Below are 26,410 nucleotides of genomic sequence, written 5' to 3' on the forward strand. Positions count from 1 at the left end.
AAAGTCAGGCAGCCACAGTTCGCGAAGAGGTCCTGAACTGCTGGTGCAGTAGATTAGATGTTGGAACTGCTCTCTGTAAGTATAGTCAGGCAGCTCTGTTTAATGACTGAATGACTATTAGTCTTTCACTAAGTGAAAATGATGTGAATTACATAATTGTATCTCTCTTCCTACCCAAGACAAAACATTACATTGAACTTTGTGATTTCTCTGCTTCCTTAAGAATCGGAAAAAAAAAATCTGGCTGACTGGAGGTCTGGGTTATCCAGTTTTAGAACTTCACAACCAGGCCACAAAGTGAGTAGCAGAGATGACCTATTCTCTCCCCGAGAGGGAAAGTTAGTTTGCAGCAAGTTCAGCTGACACATGAGACAAAGGCTGAAGTGGGCTTTATAATCTTTGTGCTCAAAAGCAGGAATCAGACAGATCACCTGCATCAAGTCAAATGCAGCAGGGGAAGTACTTTTCAGGATAGCATCCTAATTACTGTCTTCTGTGACAATGCAATTCATAGATTAAGCCAAACTCCCTGTCTGGAATTGGGACACAAAAGGGAACACAATAATGCATTAAAGGAAAAGAATGGGGACAGCAGCAAAAAATCTCAAAGATGTTCTGGACTTGAATTTCCTCTGCAAACAATCTCCTCTATCTCTCATTGAAATCTCTCAAGTCAGCAGGATTAGGGAGCAGGAATGTTCATTTGCTCTAAAAATTATGCACTCCTAAGAGCCTCTAAACACAGGTGCATGAGTATGACAATCTTGCCCTTCAGCTTTATTTCATGTCCTAGCCCATCAGTTAGAAAGTGACAGTACCAGGAGGCTTGACAGTGTCTTTCCTGCACTAGGGTTTGTGACAAGTATGAGGAAAATTTAGGTGCTAGAGTAAGACTAAGGTAAGTGGGAATATTACCTGTTGGTAATAATTGTTGGGGATAAAACCCTGTTGAGACTAGTCACAGACAAAGCACTATCAAAACGACAATGAGCAGACAGCTTCCCATTTGTTACAATGCCCAACTTCTTAAAACCAGACTAAGCAACATCTGAGTAAGAAACAGCTTCACATACTTCATCCTTTGCTTTCATTGGACTAACTATGTCAAATTTTCAAAACAGCACAGTTGTATGCAATGATCCAGAGTCATATTTAACACACAGAGGCAAAATCCCTACTGATTAAAAAGAAAAAAACAAAACAAGAGACCAAATAGGAACGTGTGCCTGCAATCCTTTACTGCTGAGTTAAGCACTTCTGGAGACTACAACTTGAAAAAAACACCCATCCTAAAGTTTATTTGCCAGTGAGCAGCTGGCCTTGCACTGATTCCACGTTAAGGTCTGAAAAGCACTCCTTGGAAACTCCTACAAGGTAGAAATATTTAACTCCTTAAGGTTTACGTTTCTCTGAAGAAGCACCTTTCATTTTTGATTCAAGACGTTTTATTTAGTTGAAACATGAAGACCCATCTGGTTACCATATAAAAGTAAATCTCCAGGTAATTAGACTCTAAACCAGCTGAGAACTGCATCCTTACATCTTGCTAAGTATAAGGTACTACAAGCTTGGTAATAGCACATATGCATGGCTCACAAAGGAGAAGTTTGAGGCATGCATTTAAAAAAGATAAAGTGACAGTTCATAACATTTTCAGCAGAGCAGGCAGACTTACAATTTGTAGCTGCTGTACCATTTCTTCTCTGTATGCCAGTTCCCGCTTCATCTGATCTTGAAAATTATCTACAAGAAAGCAAGAGGGGGAAAAATAAATACATGCAGTAATTAAAACAGAGACCATGCTGCAGAACTGTCACCAATCAAACTTTATCAAACCAAGTCACTACTGAGGAACTATGAAGCACTACAAAGCCCCTCACCCAATTAAAACAGGCACCTAACAGAAACTTACTGAGCAGTAGACACCACATGTAACACAAAAACTGGGAAAAAATGGATTCAGGTACTTCCTCAATTAGCAAATGTAGGCTATTAAGTTTCTGTTGATAGCATTTATACCCAGTTATTTTTTCTCAATGGGTGAGAGTCTGCAGTTATTAGTCAAATTTCTGCCAACACTGAGGAGCAAAAATGGTTCTGCTTTGCTTTGACACAAATGTGTTGACATCAACAGTGAAGTCCAAACATGTGAGGAAAGAAAGTGTTCAAGGATGCAGGATTTGACTTGTAGCTTGTAACACTGTGCTGACAGCTCTGAACAAAACACAGGCTAAAGCCCTATGAACAGTGACATGTAACTCAGAAGAGAAAAAATCTTTGAGAGATCTTAGACAGCTGGGTTATAGCACAGGCCAGCCTTTCTGTGCCAGTACCACCTCCTTCCCTTACTTTATTCCTCAGTAACCATTTCAAATGAATCTTCACATGGTAGAAGATTAACTGATGTTCTGTGTTCCATAACATTACTTTTGGAAGGTGGGAAAAAGAAGGGGAACTACTTAAAATAAGCAACTAACTTGGAGACAAGAGTGATGGAGACGTAGGTGCAATGATGGGCTATGAAACGGAAGAGGAAAGAAAACCACTGCAACCAACATAATTTTGATCTAGGCAACAATCCTGTACCAGACCATGGAAGAAGCAAGGCAACAGAAAACAGCATTGGGCACCTCAACACACAGGCCTTGGAGAAGAGAAGTACACTGCAAAGGCAGCTAAAATAGTTTATTTACAGCCAAATAATTAAAAGGATTAAATAGCCATGTTTGCTGCAGGGACATTAGCCCAGGACTCAAGAAGCCTGTTCTGCTGGACTCTGTTCAACAGAGTCTTCTCCATGCCTCCCTTCAGCATCATTGAAGCAGGAATAGCAGTGCTGCTTCACCTGCCAAGTGTGTTGGGAGGATTAGTGGATTAAATGACTGTAGGATACATTGACAGCACAGCAATTGGAATTGCAAAAATACCTAAATACACAAGGATCTGAGGATGAATACCTCCTATCAATACTGTGTCCTGGTACAGTGCTGGGAGCTCACTCATTTCCAAACTTCACCATAACCTCTCAACCCCAAAAACAGGATATCAATGAGCAGTTGTGGCATGGTACAGTAGAGGCAAAGCTCATACCTTGCCTATGGGGAAAGGAGATGTGTCCCCATCAAGTGTGGAAGAAAAGTACAAGGGGGCACTCTCTCACACAAGCATTTTTCCCCTTTAAAAGGTCAGTGAAAGTTGTTTAAAAGGCAAGCAGGCACTTTAGGACATAAACCACCAATGCAACAAAGAAAGAAGGAGAAAATTTGTCAGGCTGAAACCATCGGCAGTCCAGCACAGCCACACAGAAAAGGACATGAGATTGTTTTAATAACATTCTTCAGATTTCAAGTAAATATCCCTAGAAATTCTCAGCTTATTTACTCTACTCAAAGTTAACCAGGAACAGAAGCTGACTGAGTTACAGTAGGTTTCCCATTCCTCTCTTCCTGGCCCCCCAAAAGTTGTGCTGCATAAAAAGGGGACCCCCTTTTGTCCTGATCACGAAAGGCTGGTAGAGCTCTGCTACCTTCTGTGTAGGTCCTCCACTTTGCCTCTGAGTAGGCTATGTGGAGACATCTTCCTACTCTCCTCTACACACTGTTCCTGACTGCCTCTTCACAGGCTCATCACCTCGTGGAACAAATACCTCAGAAATTTGGCTCAGTCCTGCACTGCAAATGTCCAAGCTCACAGTGGAAATGAGGTGTTAATGGTAAGGACAGTATTTTTTCCAGGAGCATTTATCTGAGTCTGGCTGCTCAGAGACAAAGTCATGAGCAATATCCAAGAGAAACCATATGAATATTTAAATAGTTTTCTTAACACAAAATTAAATACTTTGACTATCCAGACTATGTCTCTGCCATTTTATTATCACACTGCTAAATTTAGCTGGAAAAACGCATGCAAGCCAACACCACCAGAAGGCTCTGGAAGAGTATGCAGCACTCACATTTCTATCAAGACAGCAAATTCTTTCATTTTCTTCAAGTGTTCTGACCTTTTTAATCTTCATTAAGTAACCTCTGCATTGAGAGACCTTATGTGCAGCTTTCCAGTAAAATGCACCAACATAAAGGTGCAAACAGCAGAATACAGTCTGCTGTTCTGTAAATTATCACAGGCTACATTTCAACCAGGTCTAGCTATAGAGAAGTGAGCAGCATAGTACCATTGAGTGAGCTTGCAAACACTGATTTCCAGGAGGAGAGCATGGAAACCAAGCATCATTTGCACACAAGACAACGTAGCACTTCTGTGGGTGGTGTTTTGATGCCATTAATATGTAACGCCCCAAAATGTGCTCAGTTCCAAATGCAAGACCCCCAAAAAGGTGACTCTGGAGTTAACTCCCAAAAACTCAACAGGAGCATTTACTAGAAAGACACAGTATGTATTACCATCTTCTGTGTCTCACCTATTGCCTCCCTACTGAAAGAGGGAGGAATTTTCTCCTTGTAAAAAAGGTTAAGAAGACTTAAATCCAAAGGCTTCTTATTTGCCCACACACAGTGTAAAGCAAAGAGAGAATCACTACCAGCTGTGGGAGTGAAAATTACCCTGGTAGTGTGGTCCTATCTGCAACAGCTTCAGGGATGGGATGGAGATCCAGTCCTCAAGGCCACTTAGCCTGATGCTGCAGTGAGCCAGATGAGGGGAAAAAAGGCTGTTACCTTCCTGCTCTTCCCCTTCTCCTACAGCCTCAAGTGTCTCCCAGCCATGATTAATACATCAATACAATTCTAATTTCACCTCAACTTTCCTTTAATTGTACCTTTGAAGACTTCTCTCCTTAGACCCTCCCTATACGATACCAGCAGATGCAATTAGTAGGCTGCAAAAAGCTGGCAGAACAAATAGTTGGGCCAACCCCCTCCTGAGTCCTTGACTGACTCCTGCCTCTTGAATCCCCGTGACCAAAGGAGATGCCCTATGAGGCAGCAAGAGACTGGAACAGACCCCATCTCTTTTGCTGGAGCACACACTGCTCTAGAGAAGAAACTACACTTATCTCAGACTTTACAATTACTTGCTTCACGAAGACCCTTTTTCTTGTATTATTACACATGCAGAGGGTGTGTTATTTTGGTAAATCTAAACCTATAAATAGGTTTTACGGTCACTTGTATATATTGTTTATAGCACATTGTCTGTTTTCTATTTTAATCCTGGAGAAAATTGACCACTACTTTGTGGTATGCTGAAACCACACATTTTTCAAGACGGTGTGCACAGTCGCCACTTCCTTGGTTGGCCGTATGCATTCTTTCATTTGAATTGTAGTTCATGTGGTTTAATTGCAGTGTTTATTTACATGGCAATGACAGAGCATTAATTTTACTGCAGAAGAACAAAAGGATAAATGAGTGACCTGAATGGCAAAATTCCAAGATGCCATTTCACCAATACCACACATCGAGTGTTTTGATCTACACAAATTACTTGAAAATTACCTCACTCCCAAAGCCAGGTAATGACTGAATCTATACTGAAGGATGAGGTTATCCTTCTTTCATTAATATCTGTATCACCTCAGGCAGCTCTTCTTTATTTATGAAGCTGTCTGCATCTTTCAACATTTGGGCTAAAAATGGAGTCATTCCCAGAGTCCTCATACTGTCTTGCTTCCCTGAACTTACTCTATCTGTGTGCTGGTTTGAGGCTAATTAGAATATTTCAATGAGAGAAATTAGATCATTGGCTGTGAAAGAGAAAATAAAAGTGATGTCTATATTATCTACTGGATTGCAGAGAGATATAAACACACAAAACAGTAACAAAGTGCCCCATTCTGAAGCTTGCTGCTCACTGGTTAACTATCTCTGTCTGAATCTGTGTAACCTGATCTAATCCCTCTCCTTCTAAGATCTAATTCCTCTCCTTCTAACCTCTTGCTGGCTTACAGCATCTCACCCCTGCTTTCTCTGCAAAGATAAATCACAGAAGCTTTCTGAGGTAAGGGAGGGGTGGGAAGAGGTTAGTTGGGAGCCCTTCTGGGCGGCCTTGCTGATCAGGAGGGGTTTTGAATTTCTGTATTACTTGTAACTTGCATATAATTGTAAATATCTGTATATATTGTGTATATATGCTTGTAAAAATGTGCCATGCTGTAAATATAGCTTCATATTAACTTCCAGCTGTCTGAGGCTAGTCTGGTGATTCCAAGGGGTGGGAGGGAAACTCCCAAACCACGTCAATCTGATGCTATGAAAGGGGAAATTTTTGTTTTCTTTAAATAACAGGAAAGTGCCATATGTGCTCTCACCTTTTCTGGCAATCCAGGGGGGCGCAACAGTGGGTTGTATTCTATGAAGGAACTCACCTAACAAAACAGGGAGTTTCTGAACTCTTCAAGAAACTATGATAAACCAACTTGAGGACATTTTGCACTGAGTGCTGGTCAGACATTTGAGTCATAAAGGAGTTAAGAAAAGTTAGCAAGGGGCAGAAGAAATTAACAATCAGTCTGAGAGGGTCTTAACAAATCTATCTTGGCTTGCTGAAAGTCAAGGAAGTCTGCAGTGCATAGTCACATAGGCATAGTCTGCATGGGCATAGTCTCATAGGAGAACAAGCACAAGAAGCGAGAGTTTTAAAAAGAACTCACAACAGCAGGAAAGCGCTGAAGAGAAATACTGTCAGACCTACTTTGGACTTCACAAAGCAGCAAAAGTCGGGCTCAAAGATGTTTTTTCCTTTAGGTTGCATTTAATACTGAAGGGCAGATGGGGCAAGTAGCTGCAGAGCTGTAACAGTCAAAGCTGTGGAAGCCTGTGGGACAGTACTGATCTCTATGTGCTGCTGCATTGCAGGCAGTCAGAAAGCAATGGAGATCTCCTGGTCACTCCAGATTTGTAATGCTACACTCACTGCCTGTTGGAGAGCCCATACTGCATCCTCTTGCTGGTCTTGATGTACATAGGATTTGTCCTAGAAGCACACTTTCCCCCACTGCTCCCAGTGTAACTCAAAAGGCCTCAATCAATAGGTATTTTTCCATAATGCTATGCACAGATTTCAACTTTCTGGTAGCTTCATGAAAACCTTATTAAGCTTCCACCTTGTTTTCCTTTATATAACCCAAGTTCAGAACACTCCATCACCTATGGATACCAGCTCCCCGCTCATCAGCTGTGGTGAAATCACCATCTCAAATACCTAATTTCAAGAAAAGAATCCTGAACAGGTCTTCTACTCCTTAAACAAAAGCTAAATCAATTCTCCAGTATCAGCCAGAGCCACTTAAAGATGACTACAAAGCACCTTGTTTCCAAAAGCTTCCAATAAACTAAGCCTACAGACATCACTGAAATTCAAGAAATCTCAGACATGTTTCTAGTTACTCACTGCATTTGATGTTATCAAAACCAGTATAATATACACCAAAATAGGTGTCCAGCTTCAGATTCTCTCTACAAAGTCCTGCTTGGGCAGTGTGTAAAGCCAGGGCAGGATTGCCATCAGCTGGCAACACAATTGAGATCACACTTCTCTCACTTTAACAATGTGAAAACAACCACCCCCCCACAAATAACACCAAAACCACAGGTATGTGTCTTACTGAAGACTGGGAAAGATGCGTTTCCTTTCAACACCTGGAATTCCTGTTCTAGTCTCCTCCGTAAGTCGATCTGTTCAAACAAAACCTTCTGGAGTTCTTCTAGCAAATAGAAAAGAAAAGTGGTTTTGCTAATCTGTATAAATAATTCTTCAAAGAACAGCCACAGAGCAATTCATTACTCCAAGACAAAATATTTTAGCAGTTATAAAAGAAATAAAAAAGAGTGTTGCATAGACCTACAATAGATTTTGTGCAGAAAGCCATGAATATAAATCAATGTAATATATTATTTTAAAGTATGAGATTACAGTGTCATGTATTGATTGATATATATGCATTAATCTCAATTATATCCACCCAAAGGTCCATATATTATTCATATGTTCCTTGACAAGCTTAAAATATGGTGCAGAACAAAAGTGCCCCCTATTATCCTCAGATTCTGTTAAAACAAAGAGCAGTTTTGTAATGTAAAAGACCGTTATTTGTTTTACCTTTCCCCATGTTTTCTACGTCCTTCTTCAGAGAATGAGGTGAATTGGTTTCTTGTATGTGTTCACCTTAAAAAAAAAAGAAAAAAAAACTTACTGATTTACTGATACTGCTTTTCATCAATATTGTCCTCACCATGCAACTGCTTCAGATAATCTGGAGAGGAAAAGAAAAATACAGAAAGCATAAGATTAAAGTTTATCTACAGATCTTTGTGAATACCACAAATGTTGGCAGGACTGGTATTTGCTTCTAGTTTAGTAAAGTATCTATCTCCAGCACAGCCTCCAGCAGACAAGACTTGGTGTCCCCCTGCAATACCTAGGAGAACTCCTCTTGCACATATGCCAAACTGATCCCTGCTTTCCCTCTAACCTCTCTTGAAGATGCCCTTGCTCCTCCTGGTCATTCTCCAGAGTAAGGTGAGAATAGGGCAGAGATTTCTCTACAGTCTCAACTCCTCTCTTCAGAATGAGAAACCCATCCTATCTACCTGGGTAGGACCCTGTTTCAAAATCCAAAGGCAAAATCCTTTTTGCACTAGTCTCTCTGCCTTCACAAGCTTTTAACCATCTTTTAGAGATCTGTGGCTTGGGCTTGTTGTAACTGGATATAATGTGTACCCAGGTGAAGTAAAACTGACATTACCGGCCCTTGCTTCTAAAGGATACATTTCTGAGGTCAAGCAATTCAGTGAATTCTGTCTTAAGTTGTTTGTGTAACTTTTAATCTTAAGGGAGTATAGAGATAACAGAATTTTACTAGTTCTTGATAGGTGCATGTTACTTATTCCAGTCTTTTTACTTTGCAAATAAAATAAGCCTATACAGTATGTTACGTTCACCTGGATGACTGAAATATGAACCTTCTGACATTTAAAGTGCCATTTCAACTATCCTCTGGAACTGGAAATTTTCCCTTTCATTTGAATGAATAGCATTGTGAAACAAAAAAAAAAATATTTTAACAAGTTTTTAAAAGAAAAAAAAATACCACTGTGGCAGAAATAAATGAGAACTTTTCTGTTATTCACAGGTGAAGTAGAAATGGCTCTCAACAATTAGGAAAATATTTGATAAATAATCTATTCTTGAACAAATTGGACTAATTCTTGGTTTAGTGCAGGCAGTAAATAAATAACATTAACTCTACTGACGAGTAATCACAAGACAGACACAAAGGTAGAGCTGCTCCTGCGTTTCTCTATTTGGAGCAAAGAACAGTGGAGGAAATACCTTGGAGTTTCTTGAAAATATAAAACCATAGCACTGAATTGGTCATCACAAGACAAAACAGCAGATGGAAAAGCTTGAAAAAACTTGTATTGTCACCATGCATTTGACAGTAGGTCATCACAGTTAAGCTTATGTTGAAGTTGTATTAGAAAGCCTTGACTTATATGCAGCCAGAAATCCCTTTGTAAAACATTTATGCTCCTAAGCATCAGTGTGTTCTCATATTCAGTAAACCTTGCCGTAAACGAAACACATCCGGTAGCTATGCATTTGAACACCTGCAGTCTCTTCATTCCTTGGAAAAAAAAAACTATTCTTTCAGGCATATACATTTAAACAACTGATACCTGGTGCCAGCAATGTTTGTGTAACATGATGGTTTAAAAAATATTTTTGTATGATACTTGATATAAACAAAGTACTTTCTACAGGGAAGTTTTCTCACCACACTAAACAGAAACAGCAAGCTTAAAATTCTATCGCCTTTAGGGCAGTGGTTTGAAGAGTTTCCACTACAGAAAAAGGTGGGTTTGGAGTTTTTTTTTGTTAACAGAATTCTATTTTAGACAGGATGGCTACCAAAAGAAGTATTTTGTTACAGAAATTAGGGTTCACAAAATAAGAAAAAAAAAAGAGTAATTTAAGTTCAGGAAGGGTATTCATTGAACTGTAAATACTAATACATTTTCCCTATAAATTTCTTTCATTGAAGCATCCTTTTCTGAATGCTTTATGAACAATTTTGAGGGCGTCAGACAGTCAGTATCTAGATTTTTCAAGGAGGGAAAAAAAAGGGAAGAAAACAGATCCTAGCACAGAGCATGGCAGCAACATAGCTCTTCCCCACTTGCTTGGTTGAGCTTCCAGGGCTGCATGGTGGTTTGAGGCTGTCAGCTTATCAGGACTGAAAGAAGTGCATCAAAAATAAACATAAGGGCAAGAAGCATGGAAAAAAGCAAACACTTTTCCAGCATCTGCAGCTTCACAACTAAGCTACCAAAAAGACTTACCAGCTTATTCCCATTCCTTGCCCCTGAAATAAATAAAGAACAGGGCAAGAACACTGAAGGTATTTAAAAGCAAAATCCAGCATATGTAGCATTTTAAATCTGCTTTCTGAGGTTCTGAAAAAGCCCTGACATTATTAACGGTAATAATAATCAGATGGGTTTCACCTTTCCAGTCCCCCTGAAAATGATAATAAGGAGCCTGTTCTTCTCTGTTTTTCCATACTTCCCAGAGGCCTCATCATGTGTTGTGTACTGTTCTACCTTAATTGAAAGGGAGGAGGTATTGAATATTTAACCAGCTTCCTTTCTCTTAAATGTTAATTAAAAGCTAAATAGATGTTTAAAAACAAACAAACAGAAAGCCCAAAGAATTTTAATCAGCATAAGAAAAAATCACTTCCCCTTCTAATAGCTCCACCATAACTCTCTTGGGCCTTATCTACACACAAACTTGGAGCAGTATTTAAAACGCCAGCACTGAAAGCTGTGCAGCCCCCTGATACAGACACCTAAGTTTTCTTTAACAGAGGCTTACTTCATTTTTTTTTCAGAAAAAAATCAAACCATATCTCAATTGTCTATTGGCTAGGGATAGGGAGTGAATGGGATGAAGAACTTATCGGTAAATTTGCACTGACTTGGCTAAGGCGTTTGATAGAATCATAGAATCACAGAATCAACCAGGTTGGAAGAGACTTCCAAGATCATCCAGTCCAACCTATCACCCAGCCCTATCCAATCAACTAGACTATGGCATTAAGTGTTTCATCCAGTATTTTCTTAAGTAGCTCTGTTTTTCCCAATGAGCTGCAGGTCACAGATGTTGGCATAAAGGTGCATGGGTTATATTTTACATAGATGGCTTTCTTAACCTGTAATGTGAAGGACTGCCCACAAAAGAAAGCAGAAATGACATCTGTGACTAGACACATCTCAAATCACTTTATCAGTACCCTAAAAAACAGAAATCCTCAGGTTCTTGTGATTCTACCATTTTATTAGCTCTGCACCCACTGGAAGATTTTAATTTTCAACACATACACACAAAACAAACAAACAAACAAAAACCCAGAAATCATTCTAAATTTACTCACTCCCAAATAAATACATGTTGTCTTCACTGTACAAATCCAAATCAGACACAGATGGATTACCTCTCCATGATGTGCCATCTAGAGCAATCTCCTGCAGCCCTTTTACAGGAAGCTCTCAAAGCATTCTTCAAACAGCAGCTAAAAATTTCCATGCTGGCCCTCAGCTACATCAAAGGGCAACTGATTTGCCCAGCACAGAGTTCCAGCGGACCAGAAATATAACTCTGCTCTCCTGACTCTCCATCTGGTGCCTTCTCCCCAGCTCGTACTCTGCAATTCTCACCACATCTGCAATGCCCGACTGCACCTACCAAAATCATCCGTATCTCCGCTTCAAAATCATCTCTATCTCTGCTTCAGCCCTATTATTTCTGGCCAGTGCTTCAGCACTGCAGAGTGTACTGCATCTACCAACCAGTTCTGCAGGGCACTTCTACCAGGTGAGCATCACCATTATGAAGCCCACAGCATTGATGGTCTAACATAACTTAAATGTCCACTGCTATTTTTAGATGAAAGAGAGTTGTCTGCAGACACAAAGACCAGAGTGGTGAAGATGTTGCTATAGTCTGTGTATAAATACATATACAATTTAAAAATACCAGCAAATGCCTACTGGCAGACTTTTGGACCTCCAACGGCTTCATCTATATTTGAAATTAATTATTCACTTTAGGACACGCAAGGCTTATGTGTGTATCCTAAAGAAATCCTACTCTTACTGAAAATATCCGTGTATCATGCATATTCATGCTGCTTTTTGTGAGAGTAATCAATAGGATAATCAGCAGTAGGGAAAGTACACCTAATTCAGTAAACTCAGTAAGCACCTTTCAAGTGCTTTTCTGTAGTGCGACTCCTATGCAGCCTTACAAACTCTGAATTCAGCCTCAAATGTTAACTTGCCCTGAAAGTGGTTCGACTTTAGAACAAAAGAATTCTTTCTTTAATAGATCAAGGCTCACTTGTAAACTCTGTTTAAAGTTTAAAACACAAACATTTGATTAAAAAACATCCAAGCTGAAGTAGTAACAGATAAAGAAGAGTTTCAGGATTTTGAACGGAATATTCAAAAACTGTAACCAACTTAAAAACACGAAATGTTTTACAGAGAAAATAAATCAGTTAGCTTTCAGTCTGGACCTTATGGAATCCTATAACCACGAGAGGTAGAAAAATTCTGATTCTTGGTTTGTTCTAAATGAAAGGTAATACTCTCACCAGATTCTAGAACATAAGGCTTATAAAACCCCACCAGAACACCTAACATTACAAGTCTCGCAAAAGAGAAAAATTCAACAATATCCCACCCTCTTACAATAATTCAGAGACTTCTTAGTAATAACAGAATAAAAGACAGGAACAGTAAATAAGAGCCCAGTCCTACGGTCTGTCTGCAGTTTGCGCATCATGCAGATCCATGTATCTAAATGCAATCTTATCTACTAATATGCAGTGTTGCATCTGAAATTTTACCTTATCTTCTCTATTTCAACTTCAAACTTCTCTCCTTTTTAGCAAACACCTTCTGCAATAAAATTTCATGTCACTTAACTTCTGAATCAAACCTTTACTACTTACACACAATAAATGTTCTTTTTTCAACCCTCTACAAAGCACTGGAAAATTACAGTAATTGCACCTAACACTTGCAGTTATTCTGGATATATAAGTGAGAGTAAATGAAAGAAGAATCTGGCTCACTAGTTCTACCTGAACCTTCCTGAAATGACTGCCGAACTGTCTTTTACAAATAATAAAGCAAAACTGGGGAAATTGTAACAAGATCTGAGAACTAGCTACTAGTTAGTGACACCTCATTTTAGAGCTCCTCTTTCACATGAAGACTTTAAAAATTAGATTTGGTAGGGAACAGCTTAGACAAGTCAACTTCTTAAGAAATATGCGGTACTCGTGAGGCAGCCTTGTAATGCTGTGCCAGACACATAGAGCTCCTCTACCCTTCAACTGCAGCTGCTGAAGGAGGGTCAGCATAGCAAACTGCAGCTTTCCCAAAAAAAAATGGACCAGTTATGTAAGTCAGTCACAGTTACGTTTCAAAACTACATTGGCATTCTGAATAAATTTGAGCTCTTTCCAAGCGCTGCCAGACAGAAAAGCAAAGTGGGGTTTTCACTAACAGTTTACTGGCAGGACCAATGGCCATGGGGGCTTCAAGCCTGTATCTATTTCAGCCTTGGAAAGAGCTCTGCTTATTAAGTTCACTGGCACACTGAGAACAAGAAGCAAACATAAGCTTTTACAAATAGTTGGCACCAAAAAAATCACTTTTGTTTTAAGACTCTCTTTCCTACATTTACTTAATAAATACCAGTCCATCTGACACGGAGAGACATGTCCAGGATCATTTAAACTTATTAAGAAGGTATAGCTTAAGTAACTCACAAATGTACCCAGTGCACTAAGCAAACTAGAGAGACAGAATATTCTGTGGAACGGTTGGACAACCAAAGAGAAAAGCCTTGCCAATATAGCTGGGCAAGATTAAGAAGGCCCAATGCTACAGAGATACAGCGATACGAATCCCTCTGAAGATAACGGGACTGCTCCTGGTTTGAGAGCACACAGAAATTCTCCTCAGAAATGAGCCCTTGAACATTCTGTGTTTCTTTGCAGTCACTTCATCTCCGATACAGCTCTGAGACCTTCAAACGCCTCTTGGGTTGTTTAATATATTTAAGGCTCTTCACTGAGTTGAAACGTGCAAGGTAGTACCCATCTTTGAAAACTAAAATTTACATTTAAATTTCCCTTGAAAATAAACATGTAGCTACCATGATCTCACAGCACCAGTAAATACAAAACAATCACAGTTTGAGAGAGAGAGGGGGGCTGTGACATGTAAGTAAACCCCAAAATATTACCATAATTTGCTGTTTAAAATGAACATGGATAGAATAATTGCCTAAAAGACAAAAGAAAAAAAAATTGGTCACAGTGCCAAACACTCGCTATGCAGATTGTACTGTATTCCTGAAAATGCTTGGCTTCTCAAGGTTCACTTCTGCTAGTAGCATTGCTGTGCTCTCAGTGGTAATTATTTGAAAGTAGGGAAGATAATTAGGTGTTATCCATTGGTCCACCGCCTCAATCCCACAACCACAAAATCTGCAAAAATCTGACACACTGATGCATTCCTTCCTCACATACCAGTGCCGAAGCAGGTCTTATTATTAAGTATTTCTAAAAAACGTCCTTTGAAATGGGATACATTTGCAAATGTTTGCGATCTTTCAATTGTTCGCTGTTATTATATAAGATTTCTGTAAGATCCCATTTCTTCATTTCCACTCCTTGTACAACTCTCTCTCCCCGTTTGCTCTCTCTGTCTCATTTGACAGGCAAATTTGCAGACATTGCCTGAGGATAACAACCTCGTTTGACAGTCAATTAACCGTGAATAGTCAAAGCCAAGGCAGTTTGCATTACATAAATGGAAAATTAGATTCCTTTTTCCCAAGAAACAAAAACCTCTCCTTAAGACACTGCAATAGACAACTTAGTATCAAAACTTCTAATCACGTCTTTCCCAAACCCCTTGGAGACATTTAGCAATCAGTAAAAGGTGGTTTCATTTAATTTGTATAATGTAATTTTTGTAAATGTATTATACATTTTGTGTAGAGATCATTATCATGGAGATAATATAAATGTTGGCATAGATGTCATAAAACACCTTTAATGTCTTTCTGACAGATATTAAAAGCAATAAGCTGTGATCCTTTTTAATGGAAGGTTTCAAAGAGAACATTTCAATTATTGTCATTTTATGCTTTTCCAGCCTGTTTCATTGTGTAACCTGATATATTTCTGAAATTTCTGCTGAAATATGCCCAGCAATTAATAATCTTATTCCTATTAATGTCACTGCTTTCCACCTATTTGCATTTTTCTCAGTTGTATTTGCTTGGAATTGTTTGCATCTTTACCCTTGTACTGAATATTCAGACATTTGATTATGAATTTAGGTCTCTGTCTCTTTATCCTCTACCTTCTTCTGAGCCTACCTGCTAAATCTCTCCAGAAGTCTCCTCCTGAAGGCTCTGAATCAGTGATGAAAAAATTATGCTCCTTGTTCTTATCTGAAATCCAAACAAAATGCAGTGCTTAAAACACTTTTACCAGCAAGAATCTGCAAAGCAAAATGAGCATCAGAATCCAAAGGAAGAATAAATATATATTTGTACATGCAGCATGCACAGAGACGCATTTTGGATGCGAATGAGTATAATGCTAAATTACCACCATAGAGAGACTATTAGAATGCTTAATGGATTTTTTTAATTGAAATCACAGAAGTGATTTATTTTTGCTAAGTGATAAAGAACAAACCCACATAGCTTGCAGAACTATGAATTCCTACACCCCTTGGTCAGTGGGCAGGTCCATGTCTGTACTCACCTGAGAAGGTGTCCTCTTTTGTAGGCAAGATGACCTGGTTACTCTCCTTGCTCTTCTGATTCTAGGAAAACAGAAAGGAGTTAAATGCACAGTATGAGTATCAAAACTGACGAGGAACAAATAGGAAGTCTCCGTCTGTTTATCAACGGCAAGCACAAAAAGCACCCAGGGAAACAACATGGTGGGAATCCCACTGTGATGTCTTCCACAGCCACCTTTATGGAAAAAAAACGCATCCCATGGGAAACTTGCCAGCCATGTGCTGGGTAGGGTGACAGTACCTACCCCAAGATAGGGCCTGTAATATTTTCTCCTGTATTGTTATCTGTGATGAGGTCAGGCTATAGAGCAATACCAACAGCCACGCAGCTCCACCCTGCTGGGCAAGGAAACGCACCTGAATAATCTGCCATACTTATATTTGCTATCCTTCAGGGCTTGTCCCTAGATGCCATGACCAGGCCTGGCATGCTTGGCATGATGTAAAACAGTGCCACAGCTCCCCACAGGGACAGGTGTGCCTGAGAAGCAGATGCTTGCCCTTGTGGGTGGTGGGGTTTTAAGCCACTCTTGAAATTTGAAGGTGAGGAGAAATGGGTAGGCCTGACACCCCAGGAGGCTACGGTGGGCCATGTTCACCCACATTCCACCAGGCCTGGTCCTAGCCTGCCAGGCGTTCTAAGGAACTGACACCTGACACGGTGGTTGAGGGGGCACAATGCCAACCACGGTAGCAGAGACATACACAGCGTTCCATTTACCCACACCCGGAGGACCTTCTCCTGCGCTGGGACAGGATGTGTCGGTTAGGTGGGAAGGGGGCTTAAACGGGACATTTACATCTTTGTACGGGGTCTGCTCCTCCAGGCATGGGTGATGCGCTGGGCTGCTGTCGCCGCTGCCTGCCCGGGAAGCCCCGGGAGGCGGCCCCGACGGGGCCTGCCCTTCTCCCGGCTTCTCTTCAGCTGCTGGCCGGGGAAAGGGACCGCTGGCTGGGCGCTCCCGGCCGCTCTTCTCCTGCAGACCACGGCTGGGCGGGAAGCGGACACCGGCCGCCAAGGAATCTCCACCACGCGTCTCTTCCTCGCCCTCCTCCTCGTCCTCATCCTCCTCGGGGGCCTTGTGCTCCTCAACGTCCACTTCGGGCTCGTCCTCCTCCTCCTCGTCCTCGTCGTCCTCGTCGCTGCTGTCCTCACTGGCGAAGCTGCAGCTGGTGCCACCGGGCGAAAGGAGGCGGTGCGAGGGGTGCGGCGGCGGAGGGAGCGGGTGCCGCTCGCATCCCGCGTCCTCAGGAGGCGGCGGCGGCGGCAGTAACAGCTGCAGGGGCGGCGGTGAGGCAGCACGGGGCGGGCCCCCGCCGTGCAGCTTGGCCAAGCTCTCCGAGTCCTCCTTACCGCCCACCGGTCGGAAGGCGCTGGAGTGGTGGTACCCGCCGCTCGCCTTACGGCCGGCCACCGCTTCTAGCAGGTGTGGGTGATGCGGCGGGACGCGCCCACCGCCGCTGCCGCCGCCGCTCTCAGAGGCAGCGGGTGAGGCGGGCTCCGCGCCGCCAGGGGGCGACTCGAAGAGCGGGTCCCGCGAGCCGCCAGCGGCGGCGGCGGCCGGAGCGGGCGGGGGGGCGGCGGTGGCGGGCGGCGTGCCCAGTCCCGCGGTACTGCCCTCGCCGCCGGGCTCCGAGAGGTCCAGGAAAGCCTGGCGCAGTAGGCCCGCCCCGTCGCCCAGTGAGCAGCCCAGGGCCCCGGGGGGCTGCGGGGGCGGCTGCAGGTAGGTGGGTACCGGCAGCCCGCCCGGTGTGCGGGGCGGCCAGAACATGCAGAAGGGCGGGTAGAAGGCGGCGTCCTTTCTGCCCGGCCAGAAGAGCCCTGAGAGGCCGCTCCCTGCCGCCGCCCCCCCGCCAGCTTTGTGTGCCGCCGCCCCGCCGAGCGCATCGGCACCTCCGCCGCCTTCCTCTTTCTTGTGGCAGAGGCCGAAGGCGGCGGCGGGGAAACCGTAGGGGTGCGGGAAGAGTCCCCCGCATCCGGGGAACTTCTGGAGCACGCCGCCGAAGGAGCCCTTGCTGGGCACCGGGATGACCGGGTAGCTCCGCGGGCTTTTGCCGCCGTGCCCTGCTGCCGCCGCTGCCACGGCCTCCTGCAGCTCCTCGTCGTCCTCAAAGCGCGGCCTTTTCTGGTGCAGCTCAGGAGGGGCTGCCAGGAGGTGCGGACTCAGCAACCCGCCGCCTACTACAGCAGCCGCCGCCTTCACCGAGCCCAGCGGGTGGCAGGCTGCAGGGGCGGCTGCGGCGGGGGCAGGAGGAGCGGGCGGCAAGGCCCGCTTACGGCTGCCGCCGTTGAACATGGCCTTGACGTCCTCCCAGGCGAAGACCAGCTCGTCCTGGGGGCTTTTATCGGTGAGCTTGAGGTGACGGCGCCAGGAGTTGAAGTTGGCGGCGTCGGGCTGAGTATACTTGGCGTCAGGAGTGCGGTGGGAGTGAAAGATGAACTTGTTGGGCGAAAAATACATGCTGCAGTAGCTGCACTTGATACACTTGGCCCTGGAGCTGTTATAGCGGGCCGGAATGAAGCTGCCGCGACAGCCCCAGGCGCACTCGTGGGACACGTCGAAGGCGAAGTTATCTGGCAGTTTGGGAGGCCGGTTCTCTCCCAGGAAGGACTTGCAGAGCCTTTCTGCTTCTCGCTTTGTGATCATACCGCAGCGGCGGGAGGAGATGGGCATGGCCCCAGCCCGCCGAAGGATCTCCAGCTGCACTGGTGTGCACTGCACGCAAGTGATGCCCAGAGCCACCCGCCGGTTATGGATCTCGTTGTAGCTGAAGTTTTTAAGGAGAGTGTTGGAGATCTGCGCTAGACACAACCGCTCCTGCCCGTCGATGACCAGAGAGACGATGGGAATGCCGTAGAGGATCACCTGCCCCACCTGATTGGGCTTCATGGTGGCGTGTCCGGCCCTCGGCTGGTTCATGGGGTCCGGCGGGTACGTGCTGGACGGCGAGGGCAGCAAGATGTCCGTGGGGCCGGGCAGCGGGCTCGTCGCCATTGTCTCAGTGCCGGGGGTGCTGCTCAGCTTCAGCTGCGGGCGGAGAAAGAGGAGAAAGCGCCGTCAGCTGCCGACCCACCGGGGACGGAAGGATCCCTGCTGCAAGCATACACATACCCTCCAGTTTCCCGACGTGGGAAAGCGCGACCCTCAGTGACCCCAAGCCCCCGCTGGCCTCTTCGAGGCTGTAGCTGGGGTTGCGGGCCGCCTGCCCCTTCCCACACCGGTTCTCCCTTGCGCGCATCCCGCCGAAGGTGCGGAGATGACAGTAAATGAGCCAACCTCCCCACATTAGGAATATGTCCCAACCCACGGGTGGTTCATCCCGAAACACGCATCAGAGTTGTATGTCTGCCTCTCCGACCTGGAACCCGACGGCACCCCTGGAGGCTGCTCCGCAGAGCCAACGTCGGCACGGCGCCCACTTCCCACCCGTGTGCACGGCCCCACGGGTTCATATCTCCGCACCCCCAGCGTCGGAAAAACCCAGAAAGTGAATAAAAATAATTTCTATGCTTTCTGCGGCTACCCGCGCATCCTCCCCGCCTGATGCCCTTTACCTCCGCGGCCAAGCTCTACCCGTCCCTCTGACGGGAGGGAAGTACATCCTCACCTCGCCGCCGTTTAGCAGCCAGCCCAGCCGCAGCCTTGCCCTCGTTGCGGTGGCTGCAAGCGCGGAACCTCCGCACCTCGCTGGGCGCGCGGCGGCCCCCCCGTGGGCTCAGTGACGTCAGCGGCCGGGGGGCGGTGAAGACTGGTGGGGGCTCCGGCTCCCCCCTCCCTCTCTCCTTCCTCCCTTCCTTCACCACACCGGGAGGAGGTGCGGACGCCCCGTCGGGGCACGGCCTCCTGTCACCGCCCCGCTCCGAGCTCACCTTGTCCCAGCCGACTCCACGCACAAGCTTCCCTGCTAAGTGACGCCGGATATGGGGACAAAGCCGCTGAAGAAGGGATGCACTTTGGCTATTTTTGCTCTTTTTTCGCCTTTTTTTTTTTTAAAAAACCCTTTTCCCCACAACCATCTGAGCCCATTCGCTTCCAGGAAAAGCAAACACCACCCAAAAAAACCCAAACACAAAACAAACCCCCAAACCACCAAAAAAACCCCAAACAAATAAAAAACTCCAACAAAAGCCCAACCTAAAACACAAAACTCTGGATATGATGGTTATGCTACTGAGAAAAGCCCCGTCTGGTCGGTGTTATTAAACAAATCTGTCCTAAATTACTAGACAGGCCGGGGGAGTTAAAAAGAGGGGAGGAAAAGGGCAACAAACAAAAAACCCTGAAAGTTGATTTCCCGCCCGAGCCTCATGGGCATTAATAGGTGCTGTGACCCGCTGTCTTCTTCCAAAATGCACTGGAGTGATTTACCAAAACCACTTTCAGAAGGAGCAGAACTCAGATTATCGCTCCTACAACAAGGCACAAGTGTATTTTGTTTTATTCTAATTACTTTATGCCCACAATTAAGGCATAAAACCCGACCCAGTAAATAGTCTTCAGCATCTGTTTTCTCTTCCCCCCCCCCCCCCCCTTTTTTTTCCCTGAAATAGAGTGCAGTAAAAAGTTATTTCCCTCCCCCCTCATCTACCCCCCAAAATCCTCAGTAACATCTTCGGTCCTTCCCGCCGCTCCATGCAGAAAGGAGCAGGAAGACCAAACCCGCTCAACTCCTGTCCTTTCCAGAGAGAAAAGCTGCGAAGTAGGGTAAAAAATGGGAAAATTAAAAAGAAAAACAAAAAACTCTAGCTAAGTCACGCAGGACGTCTGTACTGTCAGGTGTTTCGTAAATTGTTTCCTAGTTTTCCTCTGATTTTTTTTTAAACAAGAATACTTCCACTTCTCGTTTTCTTCCCATGCACATGACCAATGCCAAAGCTCTTTTCACATTTAGCTACGAAAACTTGATATTTGGTTTTGTTTGATTTTTTTTTTATTTTCTCTTCCTCTCCCCCCGCCCCAGACATTACATATTCGAGTGAAAATTTCACGCTCAACGACTCTCTTCACTTTCCAGCCCCTGGGCAGCTAAATGGCAGAGACCCTCAGATCTCTCAGATCCTTTCTAACTTTGGAGGAAAATTAGAATTAAAAAAATCACACCTCCCCTTATTATTTTTGTCACTTTTTATTAAACCTGCACTCCGCTGCCACATTCCCCGTTTCCCCCCTCCCTCTTACTTTTTCCCGAACCTCTTCTGTACGGAGGCTGCTGCTTTCCGTGAGCGATAGCTACAAGCCTCACATTGGTGACATTTTAATCAATGTTTCCTAGCCAGACTGACATGAATTTTACACTTCAAAAGTCTCCTCTGCCAGCTAATTGATTCAAATTGTTTTATTGGTTAAACCCGTGTCACACATTGTATGATCTATTACCACGCCAGGGAGAATCTCCCCTCCTGTCTTCGCTCCCTGGTCCGCACCAGGAGAGACAGAGTGAGTTTTTAGGGAGAAGGCGTCTGCTTTTGCGGGCTATCGGTGCCTGCTTTCCTGCATCAACCGCGGGACAGCGCACTTCTCTGCCTCTCGGGTTTTTCCCCGACAGTTCTCGGGAGAACCGGGAATGGACAACTTTGCCCCAGGCTCTGAGCCCAGCGTTGAGAGAGGAGGAAGAGCGAGTGCAGGAGACGAAATGGATGAGAAGGTTTTGCAAAGCGCTTTCAACGAAGCAAGCCCCCGAGCATGGACCTCGCGGCTTAGGACAGGCTGAAAATATAGACTCGGTCCGGGGCAGTCGTTAGCCGGAGACTGCGTTTTATTTAGCGGAGATTAAACGGAAAGCAAACTCAGCTCTTTTTTTTGCTCACCTACTCTCTACTGTTGACCTCTTTGAATTCAGTTGGAAAAACTGAAGGGCTTACTAAGCTTCTTCTACAGGGAAAGGCGAAACCCGTGGGAAGAGGACCTGCTAGCTCCCATGAAGGGGAGAGTGGGAAAGACCCTCTTCAGACACTATCCACAGTCGCACCAAGGGGTCTTGATTCTGTGGAGTTCTCCGAAGTGGGAACAGAGATCGACCCTTACCAACGCCTTTGAGAAGCAGGGCGTGAATATACCGTTCTTTACTTGTTTTAATACTTAATTCTTTTGGAGACCCCAGCCAGGAGAATCATAGGTGTTGAACTTAGCTTCCTAGAGAAAACTCGGTCCACCTAGGGGCCGGATGGCTCCCGCAGGTGTTCTCCAGGCTGGCGAGGCCCGCGAGGCTGCTCTGGCCGCAGTCGATCCCATTGCCATCCCCATGGGCCAGCTGGAGCCCATCTTGGGCCCTGAGCAAGAGGCGGGGGATAGGAGGGGACGAGTGTGGCATCCCGACCTGAGGCAGGGTGTCTACACTGCTCCTCGGTTAACTGCAGACCTGGGCTCTCCTGTCCTGTTGTCACCTCCGCTTACTCCCGTTCGTTACTTGCTGTTGTAATTTGCAACGTCTGGGTTGGAGTCACCTCCTAGGAGAGGAAAGTAGACAAACTTTTCCCAGAAGTCTAAAAAGGATAGGCACGAGTCCTAGCTCCTTTTCCATCTTCCTCTGTCACGATTCTGCTGAGCGAGAAGCGGCAGCAGCAGCTCCTCTGGCTGCAGATTGCTTCGTGTGAAAACGAGCATCTGAGAAAAGGGGCCAAGTTTAAAACAACCAACCTCACTGCCTTTATTTACTTCCACAGCGCTTAAATATTGTAGCAGAGAGGCCAGAGGAGCAAGATAATCTCGGTGCGTTTAAAAAACCACAGAGTAAACCACCTTCAGCACGGATCCATTCCCTCCTCCCTTCCCTTCACATCCCATTGAAACTTGCGGTCGTGTAAGTAACGGACACACGAAGTACTATTAAAAACCCATTCCTTCTAGCAAAATTTAGGCAGCAAATGAGATTTACAAAATACTTTTTTTTTTTTTTTTGGTGGGGGGGATGGCGGAGCGGGGGGAAGTAGATTTCGCTGCTCTTTTTAAAGTGTGTGTATATATACACTCCCCCATATATATACACACATACACACTTTTTTTTTTTTTTTTTTAATCGCGTTTTGTTATACTAAGCGGAAAACAGAGAGGGCATGTGGAATGGAGGTGGTCCCATCTGGAAAACCCCGGAGCTCATTTAGATCACATCACTTCGGGCTTTTGTCTCTGCTCTTGAATAACCCGGCTACATACAACAAAAGGGCAGAGATCTCTGAGTTTTTCAGTTGCAAGAGGACGTCTCGGAAAGATACATCTATAACCATAATAACGGGAGGTGAAAAGACCCAACACGATTTTCTCCCGGCTCTCTAAGGGCAATGTGAGAGTTTAGAGATGGCGCATTTCTGGGTAGTTTGATACCCCGCCGGTCGCTAAAAACCAGCAAGACGGCTGAAGGGAAGGAACCTTGTACAGCATCTTTTGTCTGAGGGAGCTCTCTTAACTTCTCAGTTTAATATGTTCCGAGCGATCGAAACTCGAGGTGGTTCTTGCCGAAGGTACGTGCAGACCTCAGCCAGGACATACGGATACCCTCAGGGGAAGGTCCCCCGCCAGATCCCAGCATCACCCTTCTGAAACAGCACCAAAAAAAAAATGCGATTTGCGATTTTATTTCATCATAGGGGAAGCGACTGGCAGCCCGTTACGAGGTGAATGCTTTGTGATCCTCTCCTCACAGCTTAAAACCACGAGTGGGTTTTTTTCAATGCTGCCTGGGAATGATGTGGCATAGATGAAAAGAGCTGCAAGTCTAGATGTGGGTGAAATAACCCCTTGGGAGGGTAGTGGAATACGGGAGGTGTGTGTGTGTGTAAATCCCAAACCCATTTCAGCTACTCGTTTTGTTTTGGGTGTGGTTTGGTTTTGGGTGGTGTTTTTGTTTTTAATTTCAAACGTACAGTTTAAAGTGCCCTGAACACCTTCCCTCAGATACGTGCCTGCTTTGAAGTAATGTAAAAGAAGAACAAACTTTCAGGTCAGAGAAACGAGGCTCTAACCAGGCTGTGATGGAGACCAAACTTCCAAGGAAAACGTAATACTACGGGGCGAGGAGTCATCACATCAGCAAATAATTAATTTTTTCGTCTTTCAGAACCCAGCAACCTTGGGTATCTTAGAAAGTAGATTGTACAAACAGACAATTAAGATGAGCGCTGAGACTTTCAGAAGAGATATAACGAACCAGCTTTAATTACTATTTTGAAATTAAAAATGTAATATACAGATTCAAATTTATTTTCACCTAAATTGTGTATAAAATTATATAGCGCTTTTTTTCCCCTTCCCCTCTGCCAGACTAAGAAACGAATTGCCACCAAGCTGGCCACTAAAAAGTCTGAAGTAGTTTTCCAAACCCTGTTCCCCAACACGTAGTAATAATGGTACATTTATCATTACTGATGACCACCCACTGGTTTATTATTGCTTTGTTGCAACTATTACAATCACGAGATTTCTTTATTTACTCTTAACATTCACTTAAAGCTGAATGTTAATGACTCTTCTGAATTCACCAAAGAGTTTTCTGTTATATTCAGGAGCAGTTTTGCTTGGGTTTCAAAAACGACATAAAAGGATGAGAAATGCTGGGTGGTGGTTTGCTCCTGCCTCCTCCTTCCCTCCCCCCCCCTTCTTCTTAAAAGGCTGTTTGAGAGGATTTATTTAAGTCGGATTTTCAACAGAGTTGCAATAGCCTCTGCGTAATGCACGTACTTGACTGTAGCTAATTATGTGAGTATTTTATTACAGGAGATTCATTCATTATTGATAAATGTTTGCAGTAAGTTCCTGCTATGCAGAGTTGTATTTTATGAGGAATAAACAACCTATGGGGATTGGGATTGTTTGACTATTACACTCCTACACTCGTTGACAGTTCACATTACCCACTCAAGGGTCTGGTTTGTCATCTTCTCCCTCTCTGTATCCAAATGCAACTTCTTTCCTTATCCACCATCCTATCCATTCCTCTCGTCTTCCTCCTCTATTTCTGTGTCTTACAGGATTATGTTTAAAAAGTAACACGCTAAAGGCATGTTTCCAAAAGGTTATAGAGACCGCAGTGAGCTCCTGCTTCGGGGCAGCCGATAGATAGGAGCTGTGCAACAAGCAGGTAGCCCGACAAGGACGGGACTAGGGGGAGAGGGCTTTCCCGAGAGCTCCCCACTTCGGCTCCAGCTCTCAGCCTCCCAAAGCCCAGCGAGTAATAATGAGTAAAAGATCTATCGTTGTCCCTCGACTTTTAAACCTTGGAGCCACTGACAAAGCAGAGCGGACGTCAGGCTGGTAGTGGCGTCTTAACTATCCCCTCTCCCCAGACCAGCCCCTTTACGCGCGAGGAGGGTCGCTCCGCGTAGGAGAAAAGGTAAGCAGCGCTTCCCTTGCTCCTCACCGGCAGGATACACAGCGCTGCGCAGGCACGGTGCTGAGTGGAGAGTTTTGCACCCCCATTCCCACCTTCCCGGGGGGAGTGGGGGCGGGAGGTCCCCGCTTTGACCTTGAGGACCAGCCAGCCTTGCTCCTCCTGTCCTGTCTCTGAACCGGACCCGAAGTTGATAATTTCGAAGGAAAACCAAAAAGAAGGTAAAGTGTGCGTCTAGAAAAAAAGCTGGGGGAGGAAAACGCGCAGCTCCTGAGAGGACTGCTACAAACCATCGATCCTTCTCTCTGCTACACTCCAAACTTGCGAGGGGCTTCTCTGCCCCAGCGGGACTCGACCCAAGTGTCGGTCAACCGCTTTACCCACGCTCCAATCCTGAGCAGCAACACAACCATGCGACCTATCGCGACAGCGAACGACATTACAACTGTACTCCGAGAGGAAAGGAACACATCCTATCCGTATCCCTTTCCGCCTTGCCCCTAGCCTCATATCTTACCTGCTCTCCCGAATTCCATGGGCCCCTCCCGGAGCAGAGGGGCGGCCGGCTCTGGGCCGCTTTCTGCGATCGCTGCGCTGCGCGTAAGTTTGTCTTCCGCCTCTGTTGCGGCGGCTGTGCCGAGGGTGGGTCGGGTCTCGGACGCCTTCTAGCAGCCAGGCAGCGCCCTGCAAGCTGTGCGGGGAAGCCGCCCCCTTCCCTGGCCCCCTCCCCTCACGGAGAGAGGTGGGAAACCGCGGCTGCCCCCGCCCCGCCGCTATCCTGGGGCAGTGTGCCCCCGACGGCTGCGGAGGATGGAAGGGGTACTCCGAGGTACTCCACCCCACCCCCATACACTTCCTGCCGCCTGAAGAAGGGACAAGAGGGACCCTGTTGCAGGGGCGGTGTCCGCTTCCCCGAATTCCCCCAAACAAATTTTGCTTCCCCTGGGGGAAAAAATAAAAAGGAAGAAAATGTGGAGACGAGCACTCTCCAACCGTGAGTGTTTTGCGGGACAGTAGGAGGGGTTCCCTCACCCAGCACAAGTCCCTGCGGGAGAGAAGGGCATGGGGGCCACAGCCAGCCGTCACTCCAAGCTCCCGCAGAGCCCCCGTCCCCAGCAAAGCACTTTCCCGCGGATCACTCGACGTGCAGAACAAGGCGGCTGCTTAAAAACACAAAGCCGAAGCCCTAATGAGTTCAATTACAATGTGGTAAACACATTGCCTCTACGCTT

At 45.3% G+C, this 26,410-nt stretch overlaps 1 protein-coding gene across 2 annotated transcripts in view; it reads right to left on the reverse strand.

The window, feature by feature from the left end:
- Nucleotides 1-25,917, reverse strand: part of SKOR2 (SKI family transcriptional corepressor 2) — a 38,721-nt gene extending 12,804 nt beyond the window's left edge. Inside the window, exons 1-7 of one of the 2 annotated variants that reach the window (XM_064140426.1) lie at nucleotides 25,696-25,917; nucleotides 16,655-18,883; nucleotides 15,815-15,875; nucleotides 15,421-15,495; nucleotides 8,056-8,121; nucleotides 7,562-7,657; nucleotides 1,676-1,743 (exon numbers count right to left, since the gene is read on the reverse strand). In XM_064140426.1, the coding sequence (XP_063996496.1) occupies nucleotides 1,676-1,743; nucleotides 7,562-7,657; nucleotides 8,056-8,121; nucleotides 15,421-15,495; nucleotides 15,815-15,875; nucleotides 16,655-18,850 (2,562 nt within the window). In that variant the 5' untranslated portion in view covers nucleotides 18,851-18,883; nucleotides 25,696-25,917. Of the gene's footprint in view, nucleotides 1-1,675; nucleotides 1,744-7,561; nucleotides 7,661-8,055; nucleotides 8,122-15,420; nucleotides 15,496-15,814; nucleotides 15,876-16,654; nucleotides 18,884-25,695 lie in introns of both variants that reach the window. The other variant, XM_064140425.1, reaches the window with a different exon arrangement.
- Nucleotides 25,918-26,410: the final 493 nt, after the last annotated feature.

The sequence above is a fragment of the Pogoniulus pusillus genome, chromosome Z (genome assembly GCF_015220805.1).
Source record: "Pogoniulus pusillus isolate bPogPus1 chromosome Z, bPogPus1.pri, whole genome shotgun sequence".
NCBI lineage: Eukaryota > Metazoa > Chordata > Aves > Piciformes > Lybiidae > Pogoniulus > Pogoniulus pusillus.